The sequence below is a fragment of the Chaetodon auriga genome, chromosome 14, assembly GCF_051107435.1.
Source record: "Chaetodon auriga isolate fChaAug3 chromosome 14, fChaAug3.hap1, whole genome shotgun sequence".
NCBI classification, from domain to species: domain Eukaryota; kingdom Metazoa; phylum Chordata; class Actinopteri; order Chaetodontiformes; family Chaetodontidae; genus Chaetodon; species Chaetodon auriga.
The window spans coordinates 21,252,977-21,266,086 of NC_135087.1; the positions used below are offsets into that span (position 1 = coordinate 21,252,977).

The window sequence follows — 13,110 nt, forward strand, 5'->3', positions numbered from 1 at the left end:
ACTTGTTCGCTTCCCCTGTAAAAATAATAATAAACTACTGTAGGTGAAGATGCAGAAGGACAGATTCACACAAATTAAGTGCGGACAATACAGATGTGCAACTCAGTAGACCTGCCTGAACATACTGAACTGTCCGTTCTAAAAAAGTAAAAAGTATTTTATCTCATTTATAAAGTGCCACCTGTTAGCTGCAGTCAGCTCATGGTAGAAGGAAACACACTGAGCTCACACTGAGCAGCGGAAGGCAGCCAACTCAGATAGTTCTCTCATAAATCAGCTGGGCAAGACAGCCTGCTGTTACATAACAATGTACTTTCACATCTATTTGCTCAAGATATACTTTTGTTTGGCAGGTCCTGCAATCCCTGTTGGAGTGGATGTTCAGGTGGAGAGCTTGGACAGCATCTCTGAGGTTGATATGGTAAGAAAACCTGTGATTATCCACAGTTGTATTCAGTGCGACAGATTATTACAGATGATGCACGTCACAGTATAGAGACATCTTTATCTGTAACATCTTGGTTTATTGCTGCACATTGGAAAAAATAGAAATTGACTAGTAGTAGTGGTGTAACATCAGGAAGAAGAAAAGTAAAATTTGATTTTCTTTTGTGATTTTAGCACAGCAGTTAAGAATGCTTTGCAACAACGGAAACAGGGAAACAAGAGAAACCAAGTGAAGAATAAAAAAGTAGCAAGAACAAAATGAGGAAGGAGACTAATGAAATATCAAAGCAATGAATGACAACAACAGTGTTTTCAAAAGTCTCTTCCTACAAACATGTACAAACATGTGAAATGCATATACACATAGAGGGCATATTCATAGAGTTCATACATGCATATTCTTACCGATGGAGTCCATTAACAGAAACAGTATTTTTATAATCGTAAAACATGCTTCATTCAAACTGGACACAAACAAAATAAAACTTATCTAAACTGACAATTATTTTCACCTTACATTATGACCAGAGGGCTTTAAATATGTCTGACTTCAACTGATTCTCCTGGTAAATGGAGTTACAGTAATTACCATAAGCCAGAAACCCTGCCCTGCATCATGAACACATTGTCCTATATTTTCAATGTGCACATTAATAAAAATAATGACAACAGGTTTAACTAACTAGTATTCCCACTGCTGACTAGCAAGAGTAGCAATATTTAATTAGCTGCTGCCATTGCTGTTCTGATAATGTGCCACTTTCACCACACATGCTTTGTGGACATTATGTAAGACGTAGCCATGGGGCAGCAGGCAGGATCCTACCTCAGCATCTCTGTGAGCAGGTTGATGAGGAAGTTTTCATTGTTTTTCTTTCTTTCTTTCTTTCTTTTTTTTTAAGGACTTAGCTGCTGCATTCTGTACAGTTTGGGGTCTGTGAATTGTTTTCTCAATGAATGCCCATTAAAATACCTTTTCAGTGAGAAAACACAAGTGTGTGGAATGGTTCTCTGGCAATTTTAACCCTAAAGATATACAGAGCTATGAGGCTTTGAATAGCTTTGAAAACAGTGGCCAGTTTTTCCCAACTTTTTGGGAAAAGCTTTTGGTTGGTTTGTAGCATGTCAGTGGACATTTATTGGGTCTTGACAGATGGTCCTTAAGTTATTGTATAACATTTACTTGTATTATACATCTAAGGATGTTTTCATTTTATATTGTGGTAATCTTTAATCAACATATGGGTCGTATCTACAACCCAACTGTCAGTTAGCCCCTATTTCCCAATCACATGTTTATATGTAGTTAATAGATGAGAAATAGCACTATAAGTATGCCGAAATGAAGGAAAACCAATGGCTACCAAGGAGGAAAGAAGGGAGTGAGCAGAGGAGTGAGGAAGGAAAAAGACGTAAACACAAAAAATGTCAATGTAAGGTAGTCATTAGTCATGTCAGTTGGACATGAATACTGCTATGGTCGTTTAAAGTGAGACTACATAGGTATGTAATGAGAAATAACACATTTGTCCTTTAGCAGTTAAAAAGCTGAATTTATGACCAATAAAACATAATCAATTAAATCAGCTAAATTAAATACACTCTGGAGTTTTGCTGCTACAGTCTTGCTTTGTCTGATATGACTTGCAGTGTCTAACGTTAGCTACATTTAGATGAAATTCTTACAGATTTTTTATTTCATCAGGTCTTTGGTCAGTCAAATTATTTTCAACTTGATGTGTATTGTTTGGTAGTGACTCTCCAGTACACTCTGTCTTACTCACTCTTCCTTCAATTCCTCCAGGACTTTACTATGACTCTGTACCTGAGGCACTACTGGAAGGATGAACGCTTGTCATTTACCAGCAGCACCAACAAGAGCATGACGTTTGATGGTCGCTTGGTGAAGAAAATCTGGGTCCCCGATGTCTTCTTTGTGCACTCTAAGAGGTCCTTCATCCACGACACCACCACTGACAACATCATGCTGCGTGTCTTTCCTGATGGACATGTCCTCTACAGCTTGAGGTCTGTAGCAATTCAGCATCTGACTACTTGACATATTTCAGGTCCATGCGTATGCCTCACAGGATGTCTGTTGTTCAATAGAACTTTAACTTTATCAGATAAGATTCCTTTGCAGCAGGTTTTCAGTATACCTTTTCATGGCCGTCATTTTCAAGAGGCACAGGTGTAATTTTTACATTAATAGTCGCTTGCTTCCAGTAAGTGTCATGGTAAGCCAATCCACTTAGCCAATACCAATAGTATTGGCCTTTCTATTTAAATATCATGTTCAAATGTTCAAATGACTCTAAGCCCAAGAGTTTAGCTACCAAAAGGAATATCTTTGTTTAAAACTGACTGAGACATCATAGCCAGTAGTGAATAACCAAGGGTCTATTAAGATCAGTGTTGGGAATTTTGTCAGGTGTCTAATTTCATCAGTACCACCCCATCAACAGGCACCTCCTGGTGGCCCACCAGGCTCGTCTCGTAAGGGCCAATTTAATGAAGGAAGAGTTTACTTGAATCTGTTTTTATATTACGTCTTTTGAACAAAGCCAAACCTCCTGATCTGGTTGATTGTTGGGAGCAGGGGTTCAGTTGGTTGTGGTCAGCTGAAGGAAGCAGGCTGGAGCGGGCATCCTACTAGAAGTGTCGTTCGAGGAGGGATACAGTGTGGCTTATTGCTATACATAACATAACTGGAGAACCTTGGAACAACAGAATCGCACACAAACAGGCTGAATACTACAGATTCCATCTCTCAAGAAACTGCTGCCACCACACCGGTTGAAGGTATCCGGGCTGCAGAGAGACTCTTCAGAGACATGCCAGCAGAAGAGAACATCAGGTTTAATAATTCTGGAAAAGGGTTGGTCGATGTGAGTGAAGATAAACAAACCAAAAAAATAATTCCCAGCAGGCTTGATCAGAGTTATGTCATTTAGCCATATGAAGTTCTTGTGGTCAGTCCATACACTGTTCTCTTTGCTGTAGTTGCGTTCAGCTGGAGAGAAGAGACATAAGAAAGCACAGCACAGGGGTGGAATTTTTGATCAGTCCTGGAGCACTGAGAGGACTACCCCCGCACTAGTATACAGAGTCCATCCGAACAATGAACTGGTGAGAGGGATCAGGTTGGACTAGGATTAGAACAGTGATGAAGAGACTCCTTAACTCAGATGAAGCTTGCTCAGCTTCAAGGGTCCAGGAAAACGGGATGACAGAAGTGGTGAGTCTGGTTAAGGGCGGTGCCATCCTGCCATGGTTTCTGATGAAGCAGCGGCAGAAATTTGCAAAGCCCAGGAATCACTCAAGTTGTTTATGAATGGTGGGTTGGGCCACTCTACCACAGCTCTGATCTTTTTCTGTCTGTTTTAACCCACCGGCTTTCAATGATGTATCCCAGAACTCACTGAACTGGCATGAAACTCACCTTTCTCTGCATTCTCAAAGATTTTATTGTCCAAAAGCCTTCGGAGGAACTGTCAGACATGAGAGATGTGGTCATGTTCTGGGAGAAGATGAGTAAATTGTCAAGGTACACAAACCCAAAGCAGTTGACCAGATGTATGCATTCCAGAGATTGGGTTTTGTGAGGACTGTGGCATCATGACTGGGGGGAGGAGTGGCAACCACTGCAGGAGGTACAGCAGATTGCCAGCATGAAGAGAGAAAGTCCAACTGACTATTTTCCCAGCAGACCAATCAATATAGATGTTGTTTCAACCAAAGTTGACCCAGATTCTAGACCGAAGGGCCAAATTACTATGTAGAGAATTGTCTTCTGCACCAGAGTCTACTGCCAGCGTCCTAAACTCCACAGAAAAATCAACTATACTCCTTGATCCCTGGCAGGATTTATTACTGACAGGGGAGCACAAGAGACAGGTTCATGGCTGCCACAGTAACAATCAGACTGTGTGACAGTATTCATATTTTTTGACCATTTTGATCCAATGCTATCCAGTTTTAAATCTTTCCTGATGTATTTATTCTACAGCTTCAGACAGCGATTGGTTTCCAATCATCAATGTGCATTTCTGAGGCACATACTACACGCACCACTTAAAAGTACCATGACCTGGATGAATGAGAATCTTCAGACATATCTATGTGCATTATTTAACTGTCACGGTTACTTTATCAATTAATGGTAATGGAATATAACTGCAGATTGATATGGTCTGTACTGCATTACCTTACAACAACGTCCTTTGACAAAAAGCAACTGACTCAATATTCACTGAAACAGATTACCGAACTCCAGCAGGTTTCAGGAATCCGCTAATGATTTTCATACCTTAGTGAAGTTCTGTATGTCTCATCTGCCCGCCGATTACAGTGAAGCAATCTTTGGCAGTGAAATTCTTGCTCTCAGGCTCCTTTCAACAATGCTCATACAATATGTACAAAAGAAAATCACACAAGTGATCACAAAAATAACAAGTGAGAAAAAGAGTAAAAGTCAAAGAGATCAAAGTCAAAGAAAAAAACTGCAGAAGTTAAAACAGGAATATGATATATAACCAACAGTTGCCTGGAATGTAAGAAAGAACCTTATATATATGTTTATATGTGTGTGTGTGTGTGTGTGTGTGTGTGTGGTTAAACATGCCAAACCACTGGTAATGTCAAATGTCCTATGTCCATAAGGAACAGGTGTTGACACTCTATGATACCATACATCAGATTTCAAAAGTGTCTAAATGTCCACCGTGATTGATACAACATATGATGTGATGGCAGCTTTTGGGGGGTTTATTTTGTTTTGGGTTTTTTTTTTTTTTTGTGTGTGTGTGTGTGTGTGTGTGTGTGTGTGTGTGTGTGTGTGTGTGAAAGTCCAAGCCTTCATTTTTATTTATTTTTATTATTTCCTACTGTTAAATAATAAGGTGGGTGAAACTGCCTGAACAAACTTCAGAACATGAAAGGATGTCATTAGCCTGAGTTTTATTGGAGAGTTTTCATGTGTCACTGAACAAGTGCTCAAGTACTATTTCTTACACTTTCTCAAGGAAAAAATAATTTGAAGAAAAACACTCAATGCTTGTCATTTCAAATTCACACAATGTTTGAATTAGTCATCTTATTCTGCTGGCTTTCTTACAGTGTCATCATTTCCTCCTCTTCCTTATCATAGTTCCCACATCCTCCTGCTCTTTTTTCTGCACTAGAATATCATTTAATCTCTAAACCTAATTTTCCGGATCCAAGTAAGCCTGCAGGTTGGTATGTACTGTGGGGAGGTGCTCATTAAAGTGAGCTGTCAGACTGAAATGTGACTCAGGAAATCTAAAAATAATTCATGAGTTTCCATGTAATGCATCTGGAGGTGTGGAGTTGAGTTTAACTACAAACAGAACTTCAAACATTGCCAGAAGACTTCTCTATTCTCCTTATTGTGTCCCCTGCTGCATCATGCATGTAAAGAGTTGTTTGACAAGATGAGGAAAAAGAAAGCAATTAAATTAGATGTAAAACAAGTACATGAATCAACAAGTAGGTGAGTTTGCACACTGATTTCTCTGCAGGCTGAACGGTAGCAGAACATACAGATAGAACTGTGCATTGATTTGTTAACTGGTGTAATGAAAGTTATTCAGGCCTCACTGTAGCCATCAGTGAGGCCGGCCGGCAGGCTCTATTTGTTGCATTGCATCTTGTATTCCGTGTACTTTAGCACTTATTGAACAGCTGAATGAATAAATGTAAAGCTTGGAGATTTTTGAAACCAGGCTGGATTGAGATGCCAGGAAACCCTAGGACAAAAATAAGATGCCAGTCTGCTATAAATCCCCATTCCGTCCACTCTGTGTGCAGCTTTTTCTATGTTGGAATTAGCAGTGTCTCAAAATTACAGTAAGTAATAAAGCAATCAGCATAGTGTACAATAGCCTCAATATGATAGAGGGGAGCTCAAGGTTACACATCAGAGTGTGTTTCCAGGTGTTGCAAAGTACTACTTAAAAAAGTACAAAGTTGTCTGTGGCTCCAGAGGGAGCCATATGAAGTCTGATGAATGTCCTCAAGTGATGTCATTTGTGTCAGTGTCAGCTGGGGCTGAGGACTGGACTTTGAAAACCAAAAAAAAAATCTGTTGGTGTGGAGTTAGAAAGGAGAGAGCTTATCAGAACTCTGTAGCCCGCTCCTCATCTCTGCTTAAGGCTAGAGGCTCCTTTCTACATTAGCAGATACGAGCATAACACACCAGAATCTCAGGCCAAACTGCTGACGGCCAAAATGTTTTGCAGTTAATGTAGATGCCAGATTTTGACAAGGAAGAAAAATGTCTTTAATAAAAAACACTATCTATAATCTCTGGTTCTACTGCATTGATTTGAATCCTTTTTTCAGAAACTGTCCATCATGAGTCTGACAAAGTTATAGGAGTACAATGCTAACTTTGTATCTCTTAATACTAACAGTTGGTCAAATAACTGTGTACTGTGAAATGTGTCATTTATAGTAATTACACCACAGAGAATTATCACCAACTCTGCTTTATACCTCACCTCTACAGAGCTTTTCAGCTTCTTTCAGCTCAATGTTTTGGTTTTATTGCCCAAAGGCTACCACAACTTTACTGCTTTGGTCTAATCTCACTGCTTCCATTAACCACATGTCCAGCAGCAGCACTGCACACTACCTGCCCAGCACCAAACAGCCGACAGACACTGATAGAGTTGATGAACACAGTGAAAGATACATTGAGCAGAGACAGATATTTCCCTCAGGAGTGGTGTATTATTTTTTACTATATAAACCAAAAAGCCTGCTACCGTTTGCAGGATAATGAATCAAGAGTAATATCAGTTCTGATAATTATATGCTGCTGCCTTAATGTAAAGGTGAAAAACATACATGGATGTAAATGTGTTTGACGGAATACTTTAACCAAAGAACATTAATTGAAGATGTCTCTACATGTCTGCCTGTGCCAGCTGAAACAAAAAATGAATAGATAAGCGCCTGTACATGCCTCACTCAGCTGTGGTGTAGCCAACACATCTTTGAAAAAAATTGCTCTGGACCACTTGATCTGTATTGACGTTCTCCTGTAGTGTTACAAACGATGTCTCGGTGAGCCACTAAATTACCAGGTGCTATTCTAGGTGGGAAAAAGTGTGTTCATGCTCCATAAAGTTACTGCTCTGTGGGCACAACATCCCTGCACTCGATCTATGAAAACAGGGCCTTCAGTCTGAAGTAAACATTATTTTCATTGTTTCAAATTAAACTACAGGATTTTTTATGCCTTTATCTGTTGAAATTAGATTCAAAGTGACATCAGTGAACTGGAAGCAGGACTGTTCTCACCATCTATGTCTGTTGTTGTTTCTGTTGTTGGACAGGGTGACAGTGACAGCAGCCTGTAACATGGACTTCAGCCGCTTTCCTCTAGACTCTCAGACCTGCTCACTGGAGCTGGAGAGCTGTGAGTAGATGTTTCATTTGCAGTTCTTAAAATCGTGACGTGGTCATATTCCTGGCAAGTCCAGAACAAAATGATGTGGGAGAAGATGTGTTGAATTATCAGAGCTCACATGGTGACAGAGTGAAGAAGGCACTGCTAGAAATATCAAACATGTGTTGTTTATTTAAGGGAATACTAGTCACTTTAACCAAATGTTCTTTTTAATTTTCAACCCTCATTCCAAAAAAGTTGGGATGCTGTGTAAAATGTAGATAAAATCAAATTGCATTCATGGGACAATGGCCTGTTTACCTCTGTTTGACATCACCTTTTCTTTGAGCAACACTCAGTGTTTGAGAACTGGGGACACCACTTGTTCAAGTTTTGAGAGTGAAGTTCTTTCCTATTCTTGCTTGATACACAACTTTGTTTGCTAAACAGTCTGGCGTGTTTCACATTTTGTGCTTCATATGGCTTAGCATTGTCTTGCTGAAATAAGCAAGGACATCCCTGAAAAAGACATCTGCATGGCAGCATATGTCACTCAAAACCCTGTATGTACATCACAGATGTGCAAGTTACCCATACCATGGGCACGACCAGAACTCTGTACCATCACAGAAGCACTGGGAACAGTGTGGATGGTCCTTTTCCTCTTTAGTCTGGAGGACACGACGTCCATGATTTCCAAGAACAATTTTAAATGTGAGCTCATTTAACCACAACACAATTTTCCACTTGAGCTCTGGCCCAGAGAGGGTAGTGGTGTTTCTGGATGTTGTTGATATTCGGCTTTTGCTTTGCATGATAGAGTCTTAACTTGCATTTGTACATGCAGTGATGAACTTTGTTAACAAACAGTGGTTTTCGGAAGAATTCCCAAGCCCATGTAGTGATATCCTTTATACTATCATGTTAGTTTTGAATGCAGCGCTGCCTGAGGGATCGAAGCTCACAGGCATTCAGCGTTGGTTTTCGGCTTTGCCCCTTATGTACAGAGATTTGTTTTGATGATATTATTGATGGTAGATGGTGAAATCCCTAAATTCCTTGCAATTGTGCATTGAGAAACCTTGTCAAAAGCTTTTGAAGTGAAAACACCAGCACAGTCCCAGCTTTTCTGGTTGTATTCAGTGTTTTACCATTGTAAATCAAGAGCCTATGATCTGATATTCTGGAAATTGATAAGCACAGATTTACTGTTTCCATTGTAATAGGAATTAATTCAAACTGTCAGATTATCAAGTGGCCTCTTGACACTTATAAATGAAGAGAGAGGCATAGTGTAAAATTAGTAAAACAGAAGAAAAAAGTAGAAGTGCTAAATAAGAAGGTTAACACACTGAGGTAAAATACGATAAAAATACAGGCTTGGTGTTGTGAAAACTCTAAAAATTTCATTTCTCTACTACTATCTAAAATTTCAAACATACCTCTCAGTGGCAATTGTCATCCAAACTGACTTGGCGGTTTCAAAGCACAAGTATCTCAGCAAGGTGTATCACTGCAACATGCCGGACACCATATGACCACGGCAAACAAGACCTCATCATTACACACCTGTTACTGTAACATTTCTGTGGTAGATGGGAGACTCAGACACAGGAAAAGACCTGGGACTCAAGGTAGGATTCAAAAAGGCAAAATCTTTAATGGAAAACCAGGTGGTCATACATAGGAAAGCAGACAGAGTAACACTAAGAAAGCACTGGAAAATACAGAATGTGTATGGAAGAACAAAGGCAATCTGGCAATGATACAGGGAAATCACAAAAGTCTATAAATGGGGTTGACAGATAACAAGATCAGGGCCAGGTGAGTAAAGGATGCAGGTATGAATGATTAAGGGGGAGGGAGCCATGCGAGTTCAGGAAGTGAAACATCAGGACATTTTAGTTTAACAAAATTAAACAGGAAACACACCATGCAAAGCCTAATGAGATGTTATCAGGGATGCGTCACACTAGTTTTGCACACAGAACATCCTGACAGTGACATGACATGAGATACACAAACTTGTGAGTAGTAACTGAGGAACAAGCGAGGAATTCATCACAAAGAAAGTGGTCATTTTTCCATTTTTCACTGATATTTTGGAACTAATTGTTACCTAATAATTGATTAATATAAGATATTCCAGTGTGCTCTCTAGTGACTCATCGTTATCGACCGTATAGTCTATTTCAGAGTTATTCAGGAACTACTTAACATTGATTTTTGAATTATCAGGTTGTTCCTGACTCAGTCTGTGAGTCTTTGTAATCAGAGATGACAACTTCAAAGTTGATTTTCACTCACTGTGTAATTATGAAATATTGCAGTTGGCCAGAAGGGGTCATCACTTTCACTATATCAAAAGCTCTGAAACAACAATGATTTGCTGCGCAATGTACGTTTCTCCTGGCTGGCAATTTGACTTGTCAATGCAATAAAAGCACAGGTCTATCATATGACCTGGGCTTTTGGCCTACCTGCAGAGATTTAGATGCAGATCAATACAACTCTGATCTGTATAAAGTAAATATGAAGCTGGAGCCTGCAGATATTTAACTTAGCTTAGCATAAAGCAGATATGCTATTGCTTTAATGATGGAAAGTCTATGCACAGAGGGCAAGAGGTGGTGGGTCAAAAATGGACCCCCAAGAACATTTTTAGCTGGTAATGTCACTAATGAGTCCTTACCCTCTTTAAGGATTGGCTGTTGGCTCACCGTGGCATATGATTGGCTACACCTGGCCTATTGCTTTAAAGTAGTTCTGTGGCTCAGAAAATGTGGGGTTCTCATGTACTGTCTCTAAAGTGCTCTTTAAAATCTGAGCAATCAGAAGGATGAGAGGGTTGGGCAGGGGAGTGGGGGGGGTGACAGTTGCTTTTTAAATTCTTTCTCTTTGAGACACCAGAGATATTTAGGAAATATTCAGAAAAGACCCTGCACACGCTATGGGCCATATCACAAAGAGTCCCCACACATTTGAGATTAAACGCATACCCTCCAGTGTTTTAAAACTCAACTGTGAACTGTGTGCATCTTCAAACATTAACAGTTAGCTTGGAAGACATTCGGGGATTTGAAGCAGCTGTGGGGCACTATTCAGTAATTACAGAGTGTAAAGATAAAAGCTATTCACAAAGCCTCTTCCAGCTCTTAAGGTAAAGAGCTGCTCCCAGTAGGGTGCTGGACTTTAAAAGTTTTTGGGGCCTCTTAAGGAGAGAAGAAGATGGCTGCTGGAGGTGCAAGAACAGAATCTTTGTTTGTGATGTTCATCACAGCTGTGTTCATATATTACTCGTAAAAAATAAATAAATAAATAAAATAATCACTGTTACACCATTAAGCCGGTTTTACAGCCTCAGTTTATTTCATTTCCACTGGACACGCACACTGCATGAGCACAGACAGAATTAATGGACACAGGGTTCTGTTATGTGAAATACATCTGCATTAACAGCTGTTGAACTTCGGAAAACAACCATATTAACCTGCCCCTGAATAATTTAAAGTGCCTGTCTGATAACAGGCTGGTAGCAATGTCAACTAGAAGAGTGCACTCAGTAAAAAGTAACATGAAATCCAAGTGTAATTGGGAAAAACACCATAAAGAAAAGGACAGTTTGAGATGCGATGTGTGATACGAAATCAGTTAGGATTTTAAAGCTGCTGTTGTCTGAGCCCAGCTTCAGCACCTCCATGAGATTGACATCTGTGGCTCAGAGCGAAATGTCCCAACAACTGTTATATTGTCACATTCATTCCCCTCATGATGAACTTTAACTTTGGTGGCTCTTTGACTTCTCATCTAGCGCTGTGAAATAATGATAAAGTTAAAATATCAATTTCTCTGATGCGTTCGTTTATTTATTTTTCTGCCTTTATTTAATCTTTTTATTTTTTTTTTTTTAATGTCATTGAGATTAAGAGAACAAGCCAAACTCACAAGAACGCAGTGGGCAAACAGAAACAACACAAGTAAACAATGAACAAAGAGTTAATGAAACTGTCATTGGAAAGCATGAAAGGCAGGGAGTGGGCTGAGGTGGAGCCTGGAGAATATAAAATCGTGTCATCAGCAAAAAAATGGACATTGAAGAATTGATTGGGAAGAATTGTGTTATCGCTGTACAAGGATAGACCCATGTGGCAACCCGTAGAGATTATATTGGTCAGCATAACCAGCGATCACTGTAAGAATTGTTAGACTGTAGCTGCACTCAGCCGCTTGGCTGTTGACCATCAAAGGTTATTTTTTCTCAGCGGACAGACGCTTTGGGTCATTACCTCCCATCAGCGTTTATGTTCACTCATGAATTATTAGTAACTGTGGAAAATGTGAGCGGGGTGAAATGAAAGAAATCTATACTTCTTGTTATTCAGGTCAGTTTCCTGAAAATTTTAAAATCAATATTGCCCTGAAGTTATGATCTTCACCCACCATTATTCTGGAGTGTGATGATAATTATTGATGAGCCACTGTTTTAAAGTTTTGGAGTCCATGACTAGACTGGACTGTGTTGTGTTTTTGCAGATGCCTACACAGATGAAGATCTGATGCTCTACTGGAAGAGCGGTGATGAGTCTCTCAGCACTGATGATCGCATCTCCTTATCACAGTTCCTCATCCAGAAGTTCCACACCACATCTCGCTTGGCCTTCTACAGCAGCACAGGTACACACACACAGAATTACTGGAGGCAACAAGAGCTCGTATGTATTTGGATAATGTCTGCTGTCATGTTTATGTGTCATTCTGTTTGTCTTTTAATTTGATGGACTTTTTGTTCATGTGGGCACCTGACTTATATTAACTGTAGATTAGTGACCGCATTAAAAAATATTGCATTCAATTCACATATACGATATTATGTCAGTTCACAGAAGCTTCACAACAACAAATGACAAACAATGATTTTACGTTTTCTCCGCTGCCTGAATGTGTACTTTCATTTCTTTTAATGGCTCACAGCAGGTCCAATCCAGTGCAACAGCCAATCAAATATTTTTTAAGTAGGCCTGTAAAGCATTTGTTTTTATCTTATTTGACAACATTACTGCAGTAATATTTTCAGGTGAGTTTAATGGGGCTGAAACGACCAAAAATCTACCACACTGATTTCTCAGAATGCCCAAGAGACAACATCAGGACATGAAACTATGTATATGAACAAAAATATTTGTTTTATCTCCATTTTTCTTGAGACACACAGCCTTATTTCTTTCAAAGAGCGTTGAGCAATTTGTTTT

The 13,110-nt window shown here is 39.5% G+C and overlaps 1 protein-coding gene across 3 annotated transcripts in view; it reads left to right on the top strand.

The window, feature by feature from the left end:
- gabrr2a (gamma-aminobutyric acid type A receptor subunit rho2a) overlaps positions 1-13,110 on the top strand; it is a 52,526-nt gene that overhangs the window by 22,421 nt on the left and 16,995 nt on the right. For all 3 annotated transcript variants that reach the window (XR_013078171.1, XM_076749247.1, XM_076749248.1), the window contains exons 3-6: positions 354-421; positions 2,252-2,475; positions 7,809-7,891; positions 12,395-12,535. Coding sequence is in view for 2 of the 3 variants with exons in the window: in XM_076749247.1 (XP_076605362.1) it covers positions 354-421; positions 2,252-2,475; positions 7,809-7,891; positions 12,395-12,535 (516 nt within the window). In the remaining variant the exon portion in view is untranslated. The remainder of the gene's footprint in view (positions 1-353; positions 422-2,251; positions 2,476-7,808; positions 7,892-12,394; positions 12,536-13,110) is intronic.